Source organism: Amblyomma americanum, chromosome 9, assembly GCF_052857255.1.
Source record: "Amblyomma americanum isolate KBUSLIRL-KWMA chromosome 9, ASM5285725v1, whole genome shotgun sequence".
Taxonomy (NCBI): Eukaryota; Metazoa; Arthropoda; class Arachnida; order Ixodida; family Ixodidae; genus Amblyomma; species Amblyomma americanum.
The window spans coordinates 102,590,888-102,616,756 of record NC_135505.1 but is presented as its reverse complement, the minus strand read 5'-3'; the positions used below and the strand labels follow the sequence as shown (position 1 = coordinate 102,616,756).

General features: G+C 44.5%; 1 protein-coding gene across 1 annotated transcript in view; it reads left to right on the top strand.

The window, feature by feature from the left end:
- Positions 1-25,869, top strand: part of LOC144103919 (potassium voltage-gated channel subfamily KQT member 1-like) — a 138,808-nt gene that overhangs the window by 20,753 nt on the left and 92,186 nt on the right. Inside the window, exons 2-3 of the mRNA XM_077636641.1 lie at positions 11,008-11,381; positions 23,220-23,345. Of these exons, the coding sequence (XP_077492767.1) occupies positions 11,224-11,381; positions 23,220-23,345 (284 nt within the window). The 5' untranslated portion in view covers positions 11,008-11,223. The remainder of the gene's footprint in view (positions 1-11,007; positions 11,382-23,219; positions 23,346-25,869) is intronic.

Below are 25,869 nucleotides of genomic sequence, written 5' to 3'. Positions count from 1 at the left end.
TATATTTAGATGACGTCGTTCTGTTTGACTCGAACTTTGTAGAGCACCTCAGAAGACTTCGAACTGTTCTAGACGCCATCAAGTCGTCTGGCCTAACCTTGAAAGCAGAGAAATGCCACTTCGCTTACGAAGAGCTTCTGTTTCTAGGCCACATCGTTAGCAAGGAAGGAGTACGCCCGAACCCGCAGAAAACAGCTGCTATTGAACAGTTTCAACCGCCGGCCGACAAGAAAGCGGTGCGCAGATTCCTCGGACTGTGCGCATATTACCGACAATTTCTGAGCAACTTTTCGCGCATCGCCGAGCCCCTGACCTAACTGACGAAGGCAGACGTGCCCTTTAAATAGGAAGCGCCGCAAGCAGAAGCCTTCGAAGACTTTCAGCGTAGTTTAGAGTCTCTACCGATCCTCGCGCATTTTGATGAAAACGCCGAAGCTGAAGTTCATACCGACGCAAGCAGCGTGGGCCTAGGCGCCGTCTTCGTTCAGAAAAGCGACAAACTGGAGAAAGTAATCGCCTGCGCTAGCCGTTCCCGTTCCCGTTACGCCAAGGTAAAAACCCTACCTAACGGAACAGCAGCAGAAGTCGCCAAATGTTTCGTGGAGCGCATTATTTTGCTACACGGCGCTCCCGATCTGCTCATCACGGACTGAGGAACAGCATTCTCAGCGGGGCTGACGCAAGCCATCCTACGATCCAGCGAAACCAGCCACCGCAGGACAACTGCATACCATCCGCAGACCAACGGACTGACCGAGCGCCTGAACAAAGCCATTGCAGATACGCTGGCCATGTATGTCGATGCCATATTGAATAGGCGCATCCCCGCACACACATAAAATATAGAAGTTAGGCCCTTTGATAACTCTTTCACAACGAGATTAAAGCGTTTGATTTTCAATTAACATGTAAATAAGGTGAGACACAGAAGGAAAGAAAACGCTTCGGTGATCCTCGGTGGAACGCCTGAATGCGTTAGCAGCCAAGCGTTCATTATGTTCGAAGTCTACACACTGAACTTCATTATATCCGGAGGGGTACAGTTAGGTTGGTTATATCTGAGATCAACACACGAGGTTTGTTATATGCGAGGTCCAGACACCAAAGTGTGTTAAATGAGAGATGGAAAGCATGAAATTTCGTTATATCCGAAGATAACGCAAGAAATTTCGTTATATTGAAGGTGTTAAAACCCGAAAGTTTACTACATCCGAGTTGGAACATATAGGTTCGTTATATCCGAGATAACTCACGAAAGATCATTATACCTGAGAGGGCTTAGTAAGGCTACCTATATACGAGGTAGGATACTAAGTTCGTATCCGTAGTATACAAAGTTCCTTCGTAGTCCGGGTGCAGGTTGCCAGCTGCCCATTGTGGCAGGTGGTACCTGCCATAGACTACTGACAGACGACGGTAGTCTTGGCCGCTTGCACGAACCTTTCTAATGCTCACCGATTAATAAGCATTTCGCACAGAGAAAAAAAGGGATAAAGAAAAGTGAAAACTACACTGCATACCTCAGCCTTTAAATATCTGAATGTCAGTCTTAAAATATCTGAAGGTGGGAGCACAACAAACAGCCCGTACTCCAGTGAGTCGCACTACAGGCAGATTGTAAAAATAAATGTTCACTAGCTCTCGTTGCCAGTGTATTCTCAAATGCTGAAATAACTTTCCGCCGTCCTCTCTTACCGTAATTATCCTTTTTATTCCTTTTGTCACCCAGTGAGGATTCTTGGTGCACTGTTGGCGGAAAAATCTTGAAAGGCGGCGTTAACCAACTTGAGTGAGGAGCGGCATGTGCCAAAGTTTCCCATCCTCTTATTCTGTCAATACGTTTTCTTGTGAATGTCTGTATGATGGCTTGTTCGACAGTATGCCTGTTTGACTGATTGCTGAAATTAATTCTTGCGTAAGATTCATTCTTCATAAACATCCTTTGTTTGTTTGTTTCCCCTTTTTGTGTCTCTGCTTGTCTGGAAGGCTGTCAGGGTGCATTTTATTTTTGTATGATTCCAGAATGGATTTCCGAAACGACAGCCACAAGTTTGCTGATTTTCATTATATTTCTGTCTTAGTGTTTGGAGTTGACCTCTTGCATGCTCTTGTGAAAAGTTTAAACGGTCTTGAAGTTCCTATGTGCACAAAAAAGCGGCGTCTTTTTCTCTCACCAAAGGAAACAATGAGGTTCTGCATTAACAGTTCTGTACACTTGGAAGCGAATAATAGTGTACGTTACAAAGCGAAAGAGCATCTAGCATAGAAGTGTATATTAATTCTGTTGAAGTTATTATTTAGAAATGTCCTTAATCTGAGGAAACGATAGCGACACTTTACTTTTCTGGGTTGTCCGCACGTTTGGCGGCGATATTAGACTCAGGCTAACCTCTCGTCGACGTTAAGCTGATCTCATCTGTTCGCGCCGCAGATGGAAGTTGATGAAGATGACGATGTACAACGCACAGCGCGAGAGAATGTTGCAGTTTAACACGACCCGTGATCTGCTGCGGGGATAGCACAGGGATCTCGTGCTGCGGCCAGTGAAACTGAACTGCTCGCTCCGCGGCCAGTTCAAAACCCAGTCGCGGCAACATTAATTTCATTTCTGCACCCTTAAGGTCACGCAAACCACAAGATTCTTGGCTGGTTTTGAACCCGTAAGTAGTGTTTTTGCACAAAAAGCGCCTCTAACATACAGTTTTCAGACCGTTGCGGTGACACTGCCACACCGGAGAACTAAACGAATTCTCAGGAGAATAAGGACTTCATATGGTCAGAACAGACTTATGTGGCGATGCATCTAATGCAGGCGTGCCTAAACAAAATGTAATGCTTGAAATGAGATCCACAGTGCTGGATCTCTCCTGCGCACTGAAATGAGCCACCGGTTACATCTGATATGCGTTTATATCGCCCCTCATAGGTTCTCTCAAAAAATTCTATATGTTGAGAGCTTCGGTTCCTTTCCTCCACCTGATGGTGTATATGGCATTACATTGAAGCCATTAGACGGTGACAGGGCTGCGAAACCTGAATTTTAATAACATCAGACAAATATTATTAGGCTGAAACTTAATTTGTATAATGCATATAAATTTGTTCACTTTATTTTTGTCTATAGAAGAGAACAAAAGTTTTTCTACTTTCGTGTAGTTTGTGTCGTTTCTCATCAAGGATTTAAAAAATTTTCATAGCCTTTTTATCTCAAGAAAAACTTAATTTAGCGTTTGAAATTGAAATTTACCACTAGTGACGTCCGTTTCGCAATCACAAAACTGCCTTTTAATCTCCCTCTCAATCGGCACGCGTACACGGGCCATAATTGAATGCTTTCATAGGAGTGGTTTAATTTCCCTCGCGACATGATATACCGTCGTGCGCTACGGATAATTTCAACATATCTGCGGCATAAAAAATTCATAGCCATCTTCTTCATTTCGCTGTCAATGAATGAAAGACAAGTTTGCAAATCTCCGACAGCGTGGATGCGTTCTCGTGGGCACTAATTGACCGGGTATAGGGATACATTCTGAAAGAGATTTCCTCGGGCGAATGAAAAGACTCCAAATCTATGAATAGTTGCGTTCTGCTTCTCCTCATCTATACCACGCCACTAGAAACCTCAGAAGCAAGGTTCTGGCAGCCAAATATTATCATGCACTCTCTTATCAAACGATTTTTCAGTGGCGTGATGTCTTCGGCATCCTCTCTTATGTCGGGGGGATAAATATATCGTTATTGCACAATAACGGTTCACACGAATTCAAACACGCTGCATATAGACGCCTTATGCATAAACGTGAGATGCTCGCCTGCTATAGGGGCAAACGGACTCATTCAAAGCTGCACTGCGCACGCTGTGGCGAGCTTGCTGTGGATTATTTTCGCTAACGGCAGCGCTTTCCTACCATACCTTATCTTTTAGAGAGATGAGACGCATATCACTGCGGCAATTTTCAATGCTGTGCGTTTTCTGCCTTTTTATGCAGAATAGATGCGGATTATAGGCAAGAAAAAATGAAAACAAATTTCTACGCCGCCTCAACTTAACTCTGTCATGAATCAACTCCGACAACTGCGTCGTCTGTGCATTAAGGAACTGTAACGTTAAGGAACCGTAACGCCTGACATAGAACCCGTGTGACGTCAAAATGTAGTGCGGATGCAAGTCAGCGCGACGTCTTAGCGCATGCGTCCTATTGCTAGCTTGTGTGCCATAACGGAATGGAAGTTGTGAGCTTATGACGTCACGTCGTTTTGTGTGGCGCTCCGCAACAAAGGTGTCTGCGGCGAGAAGCTTCCACAATAGAATTTGGAAGCACGGAGAGCTGTGTTAAAAAAATAAATATCTAGTACGGATTGCTGTATTCGTGCAGTGGTTCTGCACCGTATTGGTAATTTGGCCGTCTCTTCATCCCGATATTTACTGGAAAAAGGGTAATACGAATCGTTAGCTCCACGGATACCAAGAGAATGTACGAATCAGGTGTTTTGTTTGAGCGCCGTCATGCAACATACTCATGAAAGAAACAGCTGGGATTTCGTCGACGAAATCGAAGCTAATGTTTCTTTAGAGTTAATAAAGGAACAGTCGAAGGAACCAAAACACATCTCATTAGAGAAATTTTGCGCACACAGTACACAAAACTAGCTCTCCGAGTTTGCGTGCATGCTCTTTATTTTCTTTATTCGCTTTTAAGACTGCTCGTTTCCTCAAGCCCATGACGAGGCAACATTTTCCAAAAGTTGTAAACTTGTGCAACTGTCTGTGATTTTTTACACCTTTCAGTGCGGGTACGTTGCTTGCCCTCACGTGCTGCCGCCGGAAGCGAGGTAAAACTAAATGCCGTTATTCTTCACATACAATGCACCCCCGGTGCATATTATGCAGGGGTATATTTTGAGTAAAAAAAGTTTACTAGATATTCTGCACATGGTATATACTCCCCCTATGGTGTACAGAAAATAACGTCGGACCTTCCATGCTATATTTATCAATATTAACAATTAAATGCTTTATACTACGCACCTATAAAACACCCACAAACCCGAAATTTTCAAGTTTTAAACATATATGCCATGTTGCCTGCATAACTCAACTTGCGGTAACATGTATGACGCCCGCAATGGGAGGCGGAAGCATCCAGATTTCAATAAAGAGAAAAAGAACTGCCGTGACATCATTATTGTGTGAACTTGAGGCGGTCCGACACAATACACAAGAAGTATCAAAGCAGACATTGCTATTGTCATCTACCGACATAAAGAAAAACTTTCTTCCACTGCGGCCAACAATATTGCTGAAATACACTTTGATCACATATGTGCTTTGTAGAGAGTCTCGGCACAACTTTGGTAATAATATCCTTAAATATTTGCAATGAACGGTTTCATGAACTCCTAAAATTAAGAAATGCGCTGCCTCTTTCGATATGAGCTAGCCCGCAAAAATGATAACGAACACAGAGTCACCTCAGCTAGCAATGCTGTGAAAGATTTTTTGGCGCGTACACAAATGACAAGAACGGCTGCGAAAGTACTTAGCATCCATAGAGGGATGCTTGCGCCTTTGCCTACGGTTTTATGCTTTCTAAGAAAATCTCATCATAAAGAGGAACGCGAAACTGCTTCGCTCCAGCCAGCTTCACCTCTACCTTACTTCCACGTGTTTCTCGCCGTTTTCGAGTTCCGTGTGAACAAAGCTTTCTTCGATGACACCGCATCTTAGCACGTTTCCGTTGGACGCCATTCTGGCAAACAAATAGCCGGCTTTGGCGAAAGAGACTGAAAACAAGAGCAGGTAATATCCGAATCTTTATTTGCAAGAAGTCTCTACAAAGCAATATCGCTGGAGGTTATATTGACTTAGGGAACAGCCTAGCTTTGGCCGATGGAACTTACTCAAAACGGAGGAGCGAGAATTTTGTGTGTAACGCCCGCTGGGTCTACAAGGCGCAGTGCTTTGTCAACTTTCCTTTAGGCGAAAGTTCTATGCGCGCGGTCACCACGTATGTTGATGACTACTCCTTCGCTATACAGTCTGCTGGTGGAGCTGTTTGTGCTTTGCCGCCTTGGTACGGACTTTGGTCGCAGTGTCCTAGTGGAATACACCCAGGAGCTTGTGGCTATATATGCCGATACGGCGTAATTAAGACCCGCAAATTGAATACAACGACTCAAGAAAACTAGGACAAGAACACGCAGAAGACGGACAGGCGCCTGTCACGTCTTTTGGGTGTTCTTGTCCAAGTTTTCTTGTGTCGTTGTATTCCATTTACGATGTCTTTCCACCAGCTAGCTCAAATTAATGTTTTTCTGCAATGAACAGTATCCGTCAGAATTCCCTAAAACGTGACATCCCGGAGTTCAACCGGCAGCTGCCGGATGCTATCCTTGTTGTACGAGCCACCACACGTAGTTAGTTGATTGTCTACAAAAGGGAGCCTGTATGAATACAAGAAAAAAAAACGTGAAAGTGGTTGGCATGTGAGTTGTCGAAAAGAAAAGTTCAGGCTTGTCATTTGGAGATAGTGAGCCGCATAGATTTAAACAAAAAACCGCACTGATAATGAAATTTACAATGGTTTAATTGTAACAGATAACCAGTCATAAGCAGTAGAAGCGAAGTCAACGACGACGTATAGTTAAATCAGTCGCACCGTCTAAAGGTCGGACATGAAAGAAAAATGAAAAAAGTAGTTTTTTTTAAGCTCTCAGATCAGACTGGCGGCAAAGCGCCAGTATTAGGAAAGATCTTTTCATGAAATGAAATTAATTTGGCATGTTCCTATAATAATGCCGGCGATCAAAATTTATGTAGAATACAACCCTCAAACTCGTCAAATGTTTTTAGCGCTGATCGGCTGGCGGATTATCTTCAGCTGTCGACCAACGATTTCTATCAGTACCATTCATGCGTCGGTGCGTTAATTCACTTTTAGATAATGGCTGAGATAAGGTCGGAAGGAGTCTATATAAATTATTTTTTACAAATTGCATCTTGCGTTTAATTTGAAAGCTGTATATTATAACCCAGGAGTCTAGACTACTGGCGATTAGCACTGCTGCGTTTCACACTGTGCTAACATGAAAGGCAAATTGTGATCGCCTCTGCGAATTTTGATATAAATGGCAGAGACATTTATGCAAGTTTTTACTTTCTGTCCTATTTTCAGAGTACAGAGAGCACCCGAAGCAAAGTGCAACCCAGATATTTGCATTGAAAGGCCGCATTTACAGAACAGCGCACCGCCGCCGCGGTGGCTCAGTGGTTATGGGGCTCGGCTGCTGACGCCAAAAACGCGGGTTGAATCCCGGCCGTGGCAGTCGCATTTCGATGGAGGCGAAATTCTAGGGGCCCGTGTGATGTACGATGTCAGTGCACGTTAGAGAACCCCAGGTAGTCTAAATTTCCGGAGCCCTTCACAACGGTGTCCTTCAAAGCCTAAGTCGCTTTGGGGCGTCAAACCCCCATAAACCAAATCAACCAAGAATAGCGCATCGGTTACGCCGCGTGGGATTCCATATTAATCTATAAGTTCGTTATATTGAATGCGGGCTGATGCTTCGTAACAACTTTCTCGCCGCATTAACCAGGACTTACTGCATAGAAACTCATTGCAAAAAAAAAAACGTTGATGAGATGTGTTCTGTGCAAATACAGCCAAGAATGAGTTTCTGCATGCGTCACAGTCTAGTCCAAACTGCAGAAAGCTTTCTATAATCGAATAGCGGCTCCCAAGAAAGCGTTGCGCCATCGATCAATCATTCTTGGATGGAGCGCACGGAGGCAAAGCTCTTGGGTTGCCGCACTGAGCGCTTTGAAAACACAGGAGAGGCTGGCAATGTTTTCCCACTCCCGTTTTCCGCGTCGCGTGCCCTCTTCAGCATGCAGGAGCCAACGCCTCAAGGAGCGCTAACCTTTGAGGCATGTGTGCGTTCATCCGCTGACGAAACAGTTTTCGCTCAGGGAAAGCGCAACGGGAGATGCGCGAGGAGTCGACAGCAGCTGTCTCGGATCCCTGGCTACGATTGATCCTGGTGACGTCTAACTCCTAGGGCAAAAAGCGGGCTGTTTTCCTTCGAAGACCCTTGGCATTCCCAGCCGGATTGTTCTGCCTTTTTCCGTCTTCTTGCGGGCAGGATAGGAAATATAGGGACGTCAGGATTGGGAAGCAACGCTGCATGGTTAATGGAAAGTCTCTCTGGCGGAAAATTGCGTGTCTTTTGCACGGCCTGTGGGAAGGCTTGTGGCAGGCGGAAATGGAAATTTTTCAGCCAAAGAGGTTCCGTCATGGTAACTAGCTATGGGATATATTTAATGCGTCGCTGCTGATATTGATCCAGACTTGTGATTTCTTTTTACTTACAGCTTCGATTTTCTTTTCAGGCCACAACCGCACTGAAAGGAAGAAACAAAGAAATTGTGACTATATTTGAACCAGCAACCCCATGTAATGATTCTTAAATATTCGCGCGTTAAGAACTCTTGAGATGTGAAAGCGTAAGCGTACCTATACCGAACGAGTTCTGAATTTGATCTCATTACATTACATTTATTCACTTACCGTTCACTTCAATACGAAGCACTAGGCCACAGGCTTTGGCTCGGAGTGACCTCTCTGCTTTTTATTACACTAATACTTTCCCTCTTTTTCTTTATATGTTAAGATATTTATTTATTTTCCTTCGTGGCCCCTAGCGAGCCATTACCTGAGGAACGGATGCATCAAAAGCAAAGAACAAGCAAAAACCTTTGCGCGACTTACAAAGATGGCGATTTGTGTGACCGCTTCCTCGGTGGCTGACTAAAAACAATTGAAGGTTGATAATTGCCTGCAGTTTGGTTAGGAAGTTATTTCATTTCCTGCAGTCTTCAAAAAGAGCGATTACTAAAGTGTTGTTGTTTGGCACGCTCTGGGTAGAGTGCGTTTGACTGGCCACGGCAGCAAATACTATGTGCGCTTGAGATGCCTTTGTGTTGGCTGCGGTAATAATCTCCGAAAACTTATCATATAAGCAGAGACTAAGTGCTTCACGACGACAGACCTGTGTAGGTTAATGTAATCGATCTTTTATTCCTGAGATGCAAAGTTAAAAACGGTGGTGTGTATAGATGCCCATGAATAAGCTTGCTTTTGTCTACATTTTTTTTTGCTTATCTTGCAAATACACACCCCGCAAATTAGAGGACGAAGTAACGAGGCATCAGCAACGTACTTTATCAAACATTCCAGATTTATTGCTTTGTTTTTATTTTGCCACCGATGGTAGCCACTGTCGGTACATTGACGAAGGTTGCGTGTGTGTGTGTGTGTTTTTTGTGAATCATGTCAATCATCAGTAAAAGGAATCAGTCAAACGAACTAAATTTCGCAGCTTAACAAGGGGAAAAAGGCGGCAGTAAAGAATGCTGCTTCACTGCAGCTTGACCTTGTTCCAGCCACGCACGAGCAATGCAAATACAATCTACATTAATAAACCATTATACCAACCATGTAGTATTAAAATAGAAGTATATAATAAACGAAACGTGCCACACTAAAGATATATGGACCTAAAGGAACAAGGCATCTCAATAGTATTTGATTGAAAAGGCTGAGTATATATGATATAGATACGTTATACATGAAACACGATTGTAAAATAACCCTAACCAAGAAACATAGGAACGAATATGTGTGAAAGTGCGTCAATGCCAGTATACAGCTCGACTAAATCTCTAGATATATGTTATTCGCCAAGTAAACGATGTTCGCATTTCGCCCCGAATGATGTCATCATCATAATCATCATCATCAGCCTTGCTACACCCACTGCAGGGCAAAGGCCTCTCCCATGTCTCTCCAATTAACCCTGTCCTTTCCAGCTGCATCCACCCTTTGCCTGCAAACTTCTTAATCTCATCCGTCCGCCTAACCTTCTGCCACCCCCTGCTACGCTTTCATTCTCTTGGAATCCAATCCGTGATTGCCCCGCCGCGGTGGCTCAGTGGTTAGGGCGCTCGACTACTGATCCGGAGTTCCCAGGTTCGAACCCGACCACGGCGGCTGCGTTTTTATGGAGGAAAAACGCTAAGGCGCCCGTGTGCTGTGCGATGTCAGTGCACGTTAAAGATCCCCAGGTGGTCGAAATTATTCCGGAGCCCTCCACCACAGCACCTATTCTTCCTTTCTTCTTTCACTCCCTCCTTTATCCCTTCCCTTACGGTGCGGTTCAGGTGTCCAAAGATATATGAGACAGATACTGCGCCATTTCCTTTCCCCCCCAAAAAAACCAATTATTATTACCCTTAACGACCAGCGGTTATCTTGCCTTCGCATTACATGCCCTGCCCAAGCACATTTCTTTCTCCTGATTTCGACTAGGATGTCATTAACCCGTGTTTGTTCCCTCACCCACTCTTCCCGCTTACGGTCTCTTAACGTTAAACCTATCATTTTTCTTTCCATGGCTCGCTGCGTTGTCCTTAACTTAAGCTGAACTCTTTTCGTTAGCCTCTACGTTTCTGCCACGTAGGTGAGTACCGGTAAGATACAGCAGTTGTACACTGTCCTCTTGAGGAAAATTGGTAAATTGCCACTCATGATCTCCGAGAACTTGCCATATGCGCTCCACCCCATTCTTATCCTTCTAGTTATCTCCCTCTCATGTTCCGGATCAGCTGTCACTACCTGCCTTATGTTAAGTATTTTGCAATCTTTGCTTAAAATGCCACGGATGACAAAAATTCTATGGTTGGGCCTTTACACGTAACACAACTGGTCACGAAATATTTTACAAATTCTTTGCTGCATTATTCTTCTTATCTGCTATTACACTCACCGTCCAAACTCTTGTTCACTGCGGTGGCAATGGGTGCACTGTGCCACACCGTCACTATTAAGAACATGTCGGCGCAAGTCCTTTGCTGCCCGCAAGTTAAGAGACCAAGGTTGTTTTCTTCATTAGTTTTCGTTGATGTTATAGCCGAATAACAACACCTTGTCACTTTCTTCTACGCAGGTGAAACGCCGTCGTCTAGGGCAACGTACCACCAAAGTGTGACAGCATATTCAGGATAAAGATAGCTTCGAGCAGCACCCAAAGCGTCGGCCATGTTTGCCAGGACACCGTTCTGGTTGACTCCCGGCCAGGTGGTGACCTAAAGACGGCCAAAACGACGTCTTGGGCGTCGTTCGGTGGGCGCCTCTGGCGCCGGAAGTGCGTGTTTTGGCGGAAATGACGAACAAGTTACCCGGTGACAGGTTGTTTCCCGTCATGGACGCCGGGCTTAGACCCGACTCACAGCACACGTTCGAGATGGAGGGCAAGGCGTCTCTCCTGGGCTACTCGCCCTTTTGTAGCCCTATGGTCGACGACCGCAGCTCCTTCGCCAGGTAAGGATTGAGGCAGCTCAAGTTGTAGAGAGTGACCACAGTGCAGATCGCATTATTCTTCAGCTCAGTTTGCTCCACTGGACTTTCCCGCCATAAACTGGAAGTGCTCCTTTTTATTCTTAATGTTCTGATTTGTGCATCATGAGCATTATAGTGGTATCAAGGACCACACTGCTGCGTGTAACCACTGACGTTTTTGTTTCAATTTCCAGTTTCCAGACTGAGACTAGCGACAATCAGACCACTTACCCAGGCCAAAATTGTACAGAAACAATACAAGTTTAGTTTCGTTTTGTGTCGATTTCCAAGTCTGTGCTATTTTTATTAGCAGTAAACCGCAATACTGAATTGAGAGGGAAGTAATGGTAGGTTTCTATGTAGAAATCTCAGGATTATCATTTCTGCTAATGTGCCATGGTCAGTGTTTGGGTTGTTTCGGTGCAGCAAAGCCTTGTGGTGTCGACCGTGGACTAGAAAAAAATGTGGTCATTCATCGTACCCGCACGGTGAAATTCCTCACTGCTCTGACCAAATATTTTCAGTGTCCAAAGGAAAGACCTAAGTGCACAAAGACGTATCAGACTCTCCTCTGTCGTACTCCTCATTAGACAGCAAGGAGCTTTATTCTTTACCTTTAGGCTTATTGGGAAGCCTAATACTTTGGTGCCGCCGTAGAAAAGCAGTCCAGTTTGTTACATATTCTCGGACAGCGCTTTCAAAAGGATGTGAACTTCACACTGAGTGTCTGCATTCATTGCTCCACAGCCCAATCCCGGAGGAGAAACCGATATTCAGGTAACAGGTAGAATAGCAATGCTTCTAGAAGTTAGCGAGCTAACTAGGCGAAAAACAGGCATAACGCTGTCTTCTTTTTAGAAAAGTTGTCTGACTGCTTCTTTGCGTTCTTCATTCCTCAGCATCGTGCCGGAGGAGAAACCAATCGTCAGGTAAACAGTAGAAGACAGTGCTTTTTTTGTTAATTTCATCACTGAACTTTGCTTTTTTTTTGCAAGATCGCAATTCGTGTGACGAAGGAATTCCAAATGGTACCAATTTATCTCTGTGGAGCGTTGCTAAAACCGGCAAAGGAACTCAGTGCTAGAAAAATATCTCTGTAAACCAGTGTTTGTTATTTATACTGATTACAAAGGGACCAAAAGGCAAAATAAAAGGAGGTGGTTACAAGCTCAAAAGCAGACAATTTTAGTCGAAACCAGTACCACATTTTCTTGTGTCTTAGATTGAGCAATATTCGTCCGCGCCTTACAGTCACAATCGCTGCTTTTGAACGCAGCGTTGATAACGTTTGGTGCATGACTGAAAATGAAGTGTCTTAATTAGCTATCACGTTTCAAAATTGGCTGGAAGCTGTTGAATGCAACTTGCTGCCTAAATGAAAGGACATTCCTGCAATTTCAGTTCGTGACTAGTCATCCTGTTATATGGCTGAGTTGTGTAATGTGAGCGACCACTGTTTCCATCAAAACGACAATTCTAGCTGAACAACCAAAATATAACGCCTAAAATAACAATTATTGAATTCAATTCGATTCTTTTATCACTTTAAGGTCATTTGAAAAAAAAATCCTACCTGCAACGATACTACCGCCGCCAGTCTTATTATTAGACAACACATTCAGCAAATCTTGCACAGTATAACAGTTGCCGTTCTCAGAAGTAGCGCAGCCCGCATGCCATCAGTGCGCATGCGCGTACCGTCTTGGGGGCACCAGATGGCGCCAGGTACACGGCAGCAGCGTGCGCGCCTGTCGCACCGCATCAGGACCATTCAGCGCGTGCGCGCTGCTGGTGGGTGGGCTTACGGTTCTTCGTGATCTGAGACAGTAAAACAGTACACGGTCTGCTAAAGGTCTCTATAATCGGTAGGGGTCATTTCCTCCTCTCATGCATATTTCTTTCCTTTCATACCTACCGTACCGTACCGTACCATCCCATACATACCATACGATAGCATGCCATGCCTGTACACCTTATTTTGTGTGTGATGTTCTCTTTAGGCAGCAGTTAGTAATCCTATAAAAAGAAGCAATCTTTCTGGCCTATTTAGCATGGCGAAAAAAGGCACGGAAAGGCGTATTTTGTGTTCCACTGCATGCATGACACAGGTTATGCTTCATATCTTCCACAAGTTATTGCACACTTTTAAAACTCTCAGGGGGAGCCGCCGCGGTGGATAAGTGGTTATGGCGCTCGGCTGCTGATACGAAATACCCGGGTTCGATCCCGGCCGCGGCTGTCGAATTTCGATGGAGGCGAAATTCTAGAGGCACGTGTGCTGTGCGATGGCAGTGCACGTTAAAGAACCCCAGGTGGTCGATATTCCCGGAGCCCTTCACTACGGCGTCCCTCATAGCCTGAGTAGCTTTGGGACGTTAAACCCACATAAAACCAAAACGCTCGGCGGTGGCGCATTGTCTTCGACATTCGGCGGCTGGTTTCAAGGTTGCGGGCCAGGCCCCGGCAGTGACCGTAGTATTACAAAGGAGCCGAAATACAAAATCACTGTTTGCTGTATGATGCCAGCGCGCGTAAAAGAGCCCGGTATAATAATTGCTGAGCCCTTCACAATGACGTCCCTCCTAACCGAAAGGCCGCTTCAGGAACTCAAATACCACGATTTAAAATTTAATTAACGCATTAGTGCATGTGTAGTTGCGCAACGCAATTCCAGCTGAAATTATACTCTAAAAAGCGCTATGCAATAAAATCTACGTCCTGCAGTTATTAAAGCATCTGTTTGGTGTACAACCCAATTTAATGGTCCTAAACATCAAATAAACAAAGGTGAGACAGTAATTTGCATTAAGGAGACACCCATCTCTCCTGGAGTTCTTACATACAACTAGCGCCTTCAGATTTAGTTTAACCTTAAACCTATATTACTTTCGGAAAGTAAACTGCGTCTCGCAGAGCTGTCACAGTCGAGAAGGGGCCAAGGACCAATCTGGTAGAGCCAACACTAGCCGTGCCGAGACAAAACACAGTGCGAGATTTGATAGCTCAGGCAGAATTGCGCAACCCGGCGCGATTTCTGCGCAAGTTAGCCCGGACGAAATTGTCACGGGCCACACAACGACGCGGACGTAAAAGAGCGCAACTGCGAACGTGGCGTTAGTCTCAACGCCAGCGCCACCGCCATCAACAACAGTGGAGCGAAGCATGGAAGGCAGCAGCGGCGCAAGCATGGCAGGGCACGGCTCCCAAGGCGGCTCTTTCGAGAAAGGCTGCTACTGCTGGGACCGGTGCACGTTTTATGGTTGCTAGCGCACAATGCTGCCGATCGTTGCTCTTTTATTTCTTCTTGCCTTTCGGCTAGTTTATTCCAAGTCAAAGGTCGCGCTCAAGCAAAGCGAGGAAGCCTTTCGTTGTCGCAGAGCACGAAGGACTAACGGGGGCATGGAATCACGTCCGCTTTTATTTTTTTTTTTACTTTGTGCTCTTTCTGCATCGGAATGAAGCCTGGCCATGCAAACTACTGTCGTTCACGGGCTGTCCGCCCCGTATAGGCAGTCAGGTCAAGGCTCGAAAAAAAGCCGCTTGGTTACTCGGGGGCTTCAGATTAGGTTCCTTTGTAGATAAGCCAATATACGCGCGCATGTGTATCATACTGCGCTTTAGTCGCAGTCTAGCCCAACTGCATTCGCAAAGACAAAGCTGCACACCTCGGATGACAGGACAGGAGATGCTTACTTTGCAGCGTAAAAATGACGAAGCATAAATTAATGATTCCAGAATGACCGGAAAGAAAGTTGTCGGAGCTAAGACAGTGGCATTGTCGAAGAAGTTAAGCTTCAAAGCGGGAAAGAATTTTTCCTTTGCTGCATTATGTTATGGCTTACAGTTGTTCGCATTGCTTAGGCTTGCTCACGTGAACCGGGGTCATAAAAGAGATGCAATACCATGTGCACTGTAGTTCTTAACCAGGCGTCGGTAGTAATGCAACGGCTTACGACTGCTCTCGACCGGAATCAAGCGAAGCATGCAAGTAATTCAAGGGGAGGAATACGGTTACCTCCCCCCCCCCCCCACCCCGGAAAAAAGAAATTAATGAAGTGAGCTTCCGCACTGCGTTTGTGGTTTTTCAGCATCTAAACCTCACTGTAGAAGGATAAAGTTCAACGAGGAAAAGAAAAATATTCATCAAAAAGCGGCCTTCCCGCTGGCATGTGCTTAGTGACTAATCACGACACCTCCAGCAAAATCCGACGTCACTGTTTCCACTCCTCTCACTAGAATTTAGCGTTAATTTTGTAAATTACAATCAACTATGATTTCGCTCTAGTCTGTGCTTGAAAGGCTCCTTCCTACGATCTTCAGCGAAACAGAATTGAAGCTATTGGTAGGGACGTCGAGCCGTTGACAAAACTGCACAGCCCGCAGCTTTCACGACGGAGTAGTGGAGCAGGCAATCAATAGCTTCCCTGTAGAGAAGCTGGGAAACTCGTCCAGGGAGCAGCTTGAAACAAAATGTTATAAATTGGTACCCTTTAGACATAGCCTGTATGTACTTGGAATTTAATATCTTATAAAAAGCAGTACGCTTGTCTAATCGGCCTTACTTTTTAATCACCTCTCCTTTACACTCCCAAAACGCTATTTCGTTAACATTCTTGCCGTAGCCAGGAGAAGTAACGAGAAAGGCTGAAATACTTGGTTCAACACAATATTAGATTATTCCAGATGAGGAAATCTTTATTACGAGAACTATTATTTTAGTTAATCGTTACAGCAACTGCGTTGAGTGCTGGAGCTAGCTCTAAGCATTTTTGCATGGGGCACCTAAGCACCTTTGGAAGAATAAAGAGATAAAATAGCCACGCATTGTCTACAGCCCAGAACTGGGTGCAAAGAACCTTAAGTTACAAACCGCCGAACAAAGGTTGTACTCCTCCCAAACTTCACTCATTTCTATACATGAGGTTGTCCTATAGGACAACCTCATGTATTATAATGATACATCCCCACGGACACACAGGTACCTTTCATCCTGGGCACGAATAAGGCTACGTAGGAGTAAAAAGACAGGAAGCGCTACTGCATTGCACTTCCTATTAGAGCCAGGTCAGGCTGTCGAAGTTCTGGAGTAGATTATGGTCATTACATATGCGGAATGCTGTTTCTTGGCTAATGAGGTGTACTTGCACTATAAATCGTATAGTAACTTGATGTAGTTTGCAACGGTTTGGTTTATTTTTTATGAAGGTTTAACGTGTCAAAGCGACTCAGGCTATGAGGGACGCCGTAGAGAAGGTCTCCGGAAGTTTCGACCACCTGGGGTTCTTTAACGCGCACTGACATGGCACAGAACACAGGACTCTAGAATTTCGCCTCCATTGAAATGTGACCACCGCGGCGGGGATCGAAGCCGCATCTTTCGGGTCAGCAGCCGAGTCCCATAACCACTCAGCCACCGCGGCGGCAGTCAGCAACGAAAGGAGGATTTTAAACGCAGCACCAGACGCCCTGATGTTAGCAAATAGAAAAGCTGGAAATCTCAGTTGAAATCTTTGTAATTGCTAGAAGTTCGCATGTATTGAAGGGCGAGTTTGTTTCCGTTACCAAAAGTAAGTATTCCGTAATATGTAGTGATGGAAAGCTACCTCACGGCTAGGGCAGCATACCCTGTCCCTTGGAGAGTGTGCGCTAGAGGTCAGCTTACTCTCTTTTTTACTCCTTTCGTGTTTAGAGTGTACGCTCATAGGGGATCATGCTTTTGCTTTACAGAGAACAGCGAGAAAAATTCCAGTTCCGCTCAACATATGCAAAACACCATCAAAATGAAACATTTGATGCAAGTGTTCGCAGTCGCAAGGCATACTTAGCTTTAAGCTTAGTGCCTACATATGTAGCCAGCTAAGTTCTGTGCAGCCCAAGTACTCCAGCGATACGGTCTCCAACGGCACAAATATTTGTTAGCAAGTAGAATATGTGAGCTTATTACAGCAATGGTTACAACGTTTTGCTTCGAACTTACTTGATGCTCGAGATAATGGCGACTGTTGTGAGAAGCAGGGTACTTCGGTCCCAGTGAGAAAAACCGGCAAATCACAAAGATTCTAGTGAGAGGAAACTTTACCACAAATCAGAAAAGGTAAATTTTGTTTCCATTGAGTCCTACTGCTAAAATAAAATCTTCACAAACAATGTACTACACATATCGCAAACATGGCAATAATCGATAACATATGTGCAGATGTGCCGAAGATGCATAACTCATAGGTTATTATGCGTACCAAAACCAAGTCATGATCACACCTAGTTCTCTGTGCCCATACACACAGATAACCAATGCCACCCTTAGCGACAAAGTTAATACTCACAGAACTGAAATACAGAAATCGAGGTCCGAGTGAGCCGATGCATTTCAGAACATTTTTCTGTCTAGATGCAAAGCAACCAGTCACGTATATGATCCACGCCCGGATGATTTAATATTTGTCGAGAGCTTTTGTATCTTCTAAGGAAGCCTACTAAAGCCTGAATTATGTGTATTTAGATTCGCAAATATACTCTGATAAATTCCTTGTAATTTTTTTCACTTCCTCGATGCGTATAGCTGCAAACCTCCCACTTATTCAAGGTCATTTCCGGCATTGATCATAAATATTGTTTCACCATTCCTTCGCGAAAAGAAAACGCTCACTAATGTGGGAGTTATGAAATTTCTCCTTCCTTCCATAAATTTTCACGCACCAATTCCATTCCACTAACCACGAAACGCTCCTTCCTAGTAGCTGGACTGACACTAGTCCCTCATCGCACTAGGCACGACCTTTTGGCCTTTGGAAGACGGAAATGAAATATTGAAGTTAAAGCAGCTTAGAAAACATCGTTGGGGAGAGCAGCAATCAATTTTTATTGGCCCCAGGACAGGCTAACGTTTCGAGTGAAGCAGCCAGGATGTCCTTTGAGTGCTGTTGAGAGAGAAGAGAGAATCTATAAAAAAAGCAAGCAGAAAAGACTCGTACAGCACGTGTCAGAATAGCTTGGCGTATACGGGTGTCCTCGAGCGACGTGATGCACGCTCGGCGCTTAAAGGACCGCCAACGATTTGTGTTCATTGCCTGTACTTGGAGAGGAAAAGAGATGAATACACAGGAAGTTGTGTTTTCAGTATTTAGTTTTAGTTTCGTTTATTTTCTAAAGCCAATACACATTTGCTCCCACAACCTTTAAGGTTAATGAAGGGTCGAAGTGTGAAGTACACTTCGTAAAAATTTCAGACCTTGTGCACAAAGATAAAAATAGACACAAACGCTTGGATAGTGAAAGTGCAACGTATGGCATTATCCAACCACACTTCTGGTTCAAAGCTAAAATGAAGATATTATATATTAACATAAAATTTCAAAAACCAAACCTCATGAACTTTTATCACTCCCATATTTGCGTGGAGTCGAGGAAAATATGTTTTAAGGAGGCCGAAAGGCTATTTTTCGGCCTGAGGTCATTGGAAGCTTGCTTCTATATACGGGCGGTGGTATATTCTGGGAATATTTGACCATAAATTTTCGATCAAGGCGATAACTGCTTATCACAGGTGGCGTCTGTTTATTTAATCGATAATTTAAAATGTTTAAGGGCCAGGAGATCGTTTCTTTCTATTATTGTGTTGCTCCTTTATCTTTAAACGTAACGCACACGACTCTCAAGTGTATACGAAATAAAATATCTGTTATTATTCGTAGGTAATTAAATAAGCAATCGGAACTGAAAAACGCTTTGCTGAGCGCCAGAAGAATGAAAACAACATGTTGCCTTTCGCACTCAGCTGTGGTGCGACGCTTTGTTTTTAATTCTTGGTTCAAGTTACATGACACGCCGTGTATATTGTACGAGCTTTATCATTGCGCTACCGAAGCCCTTGAACCAGACTTTTCGTGCGAAACGAAATATATTTACTTTGTTTTTTTTTTCTCTTTCGATCTTCGCGGAATGCTAAATGCGAAACCAGTAAAGAGCACAGTGACCCATTAGCAAAAAAGTACCAGAGAAAAAAGACTTTCTTGCATAGTCAGCGGCTCGTACTATAACGTGTTAAAGTCGGTGCAATGAAGACATCTTTGGGAAAAAATCAGTTATGCGAAACAAGGTTTTTTCATTCTTTAGCATCTGCCGGACATGTTTCGGAACGAGGAAATAATTATAGCGAACAAGGTGCCCATAAATACTCCTGAACTTTAAGTTGCATTTTTTTAAACGACGCGCTCTGCCGACGTGAGTCGTCTGATAGCGCGCTTATTTCAATAAGCCCTCCTTGTTCGTAACGAACACTTTAAATAGAAACACCCTCCTCGATTTGAAGCGCCTGGAGCTTGCAAATAGGGCCACAGTGTCAGGATCCATGCGAACTCCAGGAACTTATGTTACGCTGTATTTTTTCTTGGGGGGGGGGGTTAAGGTTGACCGCCCCAGACTCATTTTGTTGCGAGGCGGTTTAACAGAAGAGTGAAACCTCTTGAATATGTATGGAACGCCAGAGGGTACGCGGGCTTTGTAAGCGCATCTCTAATGAGAACCACACATAGCAAACTTGGGAGGTACGCGAGCGCGTTCTTTTTTTTTTTTTTTGTTGGGGTTATAAAAACTTTTCACCTGGAACATGCACGATTTCTATCATACAGCCGAGTCGCACTTTTCCTCTAAGTTAAAAATAACTTACAGAAAGCCATAATTTTGGGCAAATTGGTAGCATATATCCAGGGCAAGGTTGCACCAAGGAGGAGGCGTAATAAGTGTGCTGAAGCTTAGCGTTGGCCTTAACTAGGCCCTTGAACATTGCCACGCTGCGTTGATGTCACACCAAGCAGCAGGTGATCGAATCTCTGTAAGCGGTATTTGTGGAATGCACTTCAAAATGCTCCCTTTTATGTGGCATCACTTAGGACGTGTCGCTTTACTCAGAGGCATGGTCGCCTAGGCGAATGTTGTTTTACTAGTCTTCGATTGTCCTAAACATCCTGGTTTGAACAAGCTTAAACGTATTTCGCAAGGTTCAATACAAATATAACGTTTCATTACTTTTCCTCGATAGGTACAACTTCCAAATTGCTTTTGAGACGCTTGGTCTCTTTCGGACTCGGCAGGAAATAAACAAGCTCGAGCGCACCAAGCGCCTATATTTAGGATCACGTATTATATTAACATCAGTTCCGTACACTTTTTCTTTTCCCAGTCCGTTATGCATATATCACGCGCATAGGGAACAGTTTTATTTCATTTTTTGTCTTACTATGAGACTGTCCTGCCAACCACCAGAGCAGAGCAAAGCTCGCCACTTCATGCGCTGTGTGAGGCACCCACCGCAAAGAGTTAGCAGTTAAACTGTGTATTCAGATAAAATTCCTCCCACAGCACAAGGTCCGAAGCATTACATCAACTTTTAACGGGTCTCCAGTTAGACTTCGGCATATAATGGTACGGTATGGTACTGCATGTTACGGTACGGTACGATATCGTATGGTATGATATGGTATGGTATGGCATGATATGGTATGGTATATCGCGCTTAACGCGCCAAATGGACATGTACTTTGAAGGACGCCTAAGTAGAGGGCACTGGGTCAATTTCTACCGCCAAGGGTATTTTTTTTAACGTGCGTTAACATCGCCCAGTATCCGGACGCTTTGCGTTTCGCCTCCATCGAAACGCGGCGGTCGCTGCCTGGATCGAACCTGCATCCTCGTGATCAGCTGCTGAACACGTTAACCAATGAGCCATAGCGACGGTGTCCAGTTTATTCCATTCAATGAATTTTTCACTCGCTATTGTCCACATGAGCGCAAGAATGCTAGGCAACTTTTTACGCAACTAAATAGTTTAAATGGAATTTGTCCTCGCTTGCAGCCTTATGGTTGTTCTATGGCGAGTGCTAAATTACCCTCTTGTTCGGAATATGCTCCAACTATTGGGCTTCCCTGGGAGCGTTATGCTAACGTAAGTCACACTTCGACTTTTCGTCAATTCATATTCGCCGTACCATCTGGTCACCGTCCTCGCCTCTTCATTTGATACAACTGCCATTAACCGCCATTAAGTCGGAGGTGATTCCGACTTCGTGCCATGGGCCAGGGCAAATTTATTTTTCAACCATGAATTCACTCGAAAAGCTGTACAGGTTTCTTTAATTAGGAAGACGATTTGTGCAACTGATGCAACCGAATGAGATAGCATGCACGTTATGGCTCGAGTGTTCTTTGCTTTATGTGCTACCCTGCTGAGGTGGTTGATATCCTCCACCGTTACTTTCCGCTCGACGCACGTCAGATGACGCTTCATTGCACCTTTTCAACTGCGTCTGGAAACAACGATATCGCAACAACAACGCAGCAGGCACGGATTTAAGGCCATGATATACAAAGCACAGCATGAGAGGCAGCGCCAGGCAAAGCTGATCTGTTCACGCGCCTTCGAGTTTGAATCCCGCATGAGACTGTATTTTGTCGTGGTTGAGCGAGTGAGACCCGGGTTCCTCTACCCGGGCTCTCCCCGAACACCACCTGCCGCCTATCACGGTTTGCAGGCGGCCATTCCAACAGTGATCACTGGGATTTCGCTCCAAAGCGGGTTTTATGCGGTCACATAATAGCACATAGCTCCACCCAGGTTAATAGTAAGCAGTGAGGATTCGCTTCAGTCCCAAACACTGCGGAACTGGCTGCGTCAAGTCAGTGTCCATTGGGGAAAATCAATCATGTGTAGAGAGGATATGCAGGATAACCTGTCCCGCGCGGAAAACCTGAAATGGCAAGAACGCGCGTGGACATCGGAGCATAATATAAAATTTTCTTACAATATATTTCCCAAACATTAACCTTGATGTTAATACGATACAAACTAGCACCAGTCCTGCGTGCAACAAAATACGGGAAGGAGCCATATGAGACCAGAAAAATTTAATTACACAAGACTGAGTGCGTGCGCATTTTATTATTTTAATGCTTCAAAGATGACTTGACACCTTGAGCGAGAACAAAATACCGCTGAGAAAACTGCGGAGCGTTCTGTTTTTATAATTACATGCTTTAACTAAAAGTCTCCTATACGCGGCCCAATTGAGGGTATGTGCCTTTATTCAGGGCAATAAAAAATCAAGCTCTTATTGGTACGAAAAATTGTGTACGGCAAGCAACAGAAGAGTTGATTTCAGCAAGAAAGAAATAACGTTCCACCAAAAAGGGGAAAACGTTTTTGCAAAATATTGCTATTATGGTGCCTATTGCACAATGCCTACACTTCTCAGATTGTTTCAGTGGATGCAAAGTGCCTCAGCAGGAATAAAATGCAGAAGATGCTGTCACCAGGAACCATCACAGCTGTGACCCTCAAACGCAAGTTCGCAAAACATACATAGTCTGATAACTGAAGTTGAATAGGGAAGAAAAGGGTGGAATAAAAGGAAATAAAAAAGCATTCATCAGCGCCACCTTCATCGCTAGGGACGGAGTGGCGACATTTAACATAAAGTGGCATAACGGGATAAATCCGTCTTCCTCACGAGCTTAACTTTACACCTAGGCGAATATATTTGGACGGAGCTTAACTTTACCCCTAGGCGAATATATTTGGACGGAAATGAAAGAAGCAATGACTTAACAATCAGGCACTTGCGCACAACAGCACAAGTGACTCGCAGCATGAGCTCGCGACTCAGTGTCACACTAACGCAACGGCGACGTCGTGTTTCCTATTTTTATCAAGATTCTTCTTGTTGAGACAACAATGACCACTTAGAGTCAAGGTTTGGCTCTTGCGTTTGGAAAGTTTTTTTTTTTTTCTCTCATGTCACTTACCGCTCTTTCTTTCTTCTTTTTCAGAACAAACTTAGGTGTCTTTCCCTTTAGGGATGGCTGCAAGAAAGGAAAGATGACCTTTCAAGGAAAGGTCTACAATTTCCTAGAACGCCCAACGGGCTGGAAGTGCTTCCTCTACCATTTTTCAGTGTAAGTACCTAGAGGACTCTCGTACCACGTTACAGTGTTTTTGCTTTTCATTCTACTTCCTGCTTCTGCTTCAGCAGATTTGATTTTTCTTTGTGGCAGGGAACGGGACCAGAAAACATGCGAAAAAGGTTAGGCAATATCTTTCGGACGGTTATAGTGTGCCGAGACAGTACTTCGTAGTCTACTCGAGCGGCACTTGCACTGTTTAAGCGGGATGGCATGAATGCTTTGGATGCTGAATGGCAAAGAAATAATCTTTCTACGAACAGAAAATCTAACTTGTTTCGCCAGAGTCTCGGTATATTGTGTAATTCCGCCGAACTGGCTTAGTTTTGACAGCATGCGATCGTTTACTGATTATTTACCCTTCTTTCGCGAGACATTGCGAATGAAGTGTTAGATAAGTGCTTTTGAGGCCGGATGCTAGTGGTCCATTCGCTGAGACCGCTCAGCTATTATCATAACACGTGATTCTATGCTCTATACATCCGTGCATTAATGTTACTTGCTGTAGGCGCTGTGTTCTACGCTATGCCTTCATGTTTCTTTAAGTTAGTGCGGCAGCTCTCTCTGCTTCACAGACCTAGTTTAATATATATTCACCCATTGCTTGAATGATACTGCTTGTGGAACCCATTCTCCGCCCCTGTATATGTGCAGCAAGGCACAGGTCGTAAATACCTGCCATCCAATGAAAGGCTACAGCAGTTTTCAAGCGCAATGATCACAAATTTAGAATGACTAATAAGCCAGCTTGTTTTCAAGCTGCGCTCCTAAACAAAGCAGAACTGCTACAAATGTATTACAATTGCTCATGTCCTCAAAAAGCAACGAAAATGTATGCTCCAGAAGCATAAATACCATCTAAGGTCGCAGCTGCACGGCCAACAATACCCTGAAAAACCGCAGCAATGGCAAAAACACATGCATTGCGATTTATCCGATATTAACACCACTGACGGGGTCTGTAAGCCGGCCGGCATACCCCCTAGTGATTGTGCTTGCACTGCTTGGCTAAGTATAAGGAATAAATTCCAAAAATACATCGCGGTGAATGATTCACTAAAATGCCTTCCATTCAGCATTGTTAGTGTTTTTAGAGTCAATTATAACTGTTTACTACCACATCGCACACTTTAGGTTCAAGCTCCGGCACTGAAGCAAGCTTCTTTACTCAACGATAGTAGTTTATTTGCTTAAAGATATGGCCACAGACGTTTTCCTTGTATACTAATGGACTCGTTGTTTGCCACTTTTGATCCCCGGCATTTGTTAGTTTCTGCGTAGAGGTCGCTGACACGTTCCACGGCGCGACGAGGCTGAGCCTGCAGGACGTGTGAAATAATAATATCCTCAGATCTAGGAGCGCGAAAAAGAGATCGTGTAGAGGCATGCATTCTGCATCCGCCATTTCATTTTGTATCACGCGACCTGCACCAGTCGCTCGATGTTATCTTGTCCGGTGCCTCATTGGGCAGTTTGTTTTACTTCCCCCATTGAGTTCAGAGGCCACGTATTTTTCTCCCAACAGTTGCAGTAGCTCTTTGTAGTCCTGCCTCGGTGCCTCTGACACTGTATAATGACTTCGCACCAGGCTAGTTTATGTTTAGGCATGTTCATAGGAAGGGTTACACAAAAGAAAAGAGCCTGGGTAATCGGAGTAGCTTCTCTTGTGACCGAGACAGACTGGTGGAACATCGCGCTCTTTGATGGCGCACGTCGAAATGTTCTGTTATTATTAAGTTTTTTTGCTTGTTGCCGGTTTGCTCCAATGCGTAATGCGGGGAGGGACACTTTCCTTGGGGACATAAAATGTTCACTTTTTTCAATTTGTTTGTGTGTCAGTAGACTAAGAACATAATATTGCGTTAGCATTAGAACGTCCATTACCACAGAAGGCATCTGTGGTTAGCATGTGACGTCTTGGTTAGAAGAGGCGAAGTAGAGAGAGAGAAATCCACCTCTGAACTTTCATGAGATAGGAGTGAGAAAGAGCGATAGTAGCAGAAAAAGAAAGAGAGAGCGTCAAGAGGGATGCCGTGGTCGCCATTCAGAGCCGATAGTTTGGAGACTATCGAGGCTAACAGACTGAAAAAAACAGCTGGTGGATCACCTTCGCAAACGTATGCGCCATTCAGAATGTATAAGGATGAGATTGAAAAGGGTGGAGAGGGCACACGACGTGTCACGCTGTGATTGCTGGATTGGATCGGGAGAGTCGGGCTGGGGTACGGTGCGTCACATGGTTATTGATGAACTCGACACCACCACCCGCTCTCACAGTCTGAGCTAGTCAGCAGAAGCTGCTGCTCTGTTCAAGAACACTAATACCAGCGCATACGGTGCCGCTTTATCCGCAATGACCATCAGTGATTTTTTTCAGTAGGTTTTGAGCTTATCGCCATCGTCAGCCTTACTACGCCAACTACAGGAAGCGGCTCTGCCATATCTCTCCAGTTAACCGGATCCTATGCAAGCTGTGGCCACCTTATCCTCGCAAACTTCGTATTTTCTTCCGCCTACC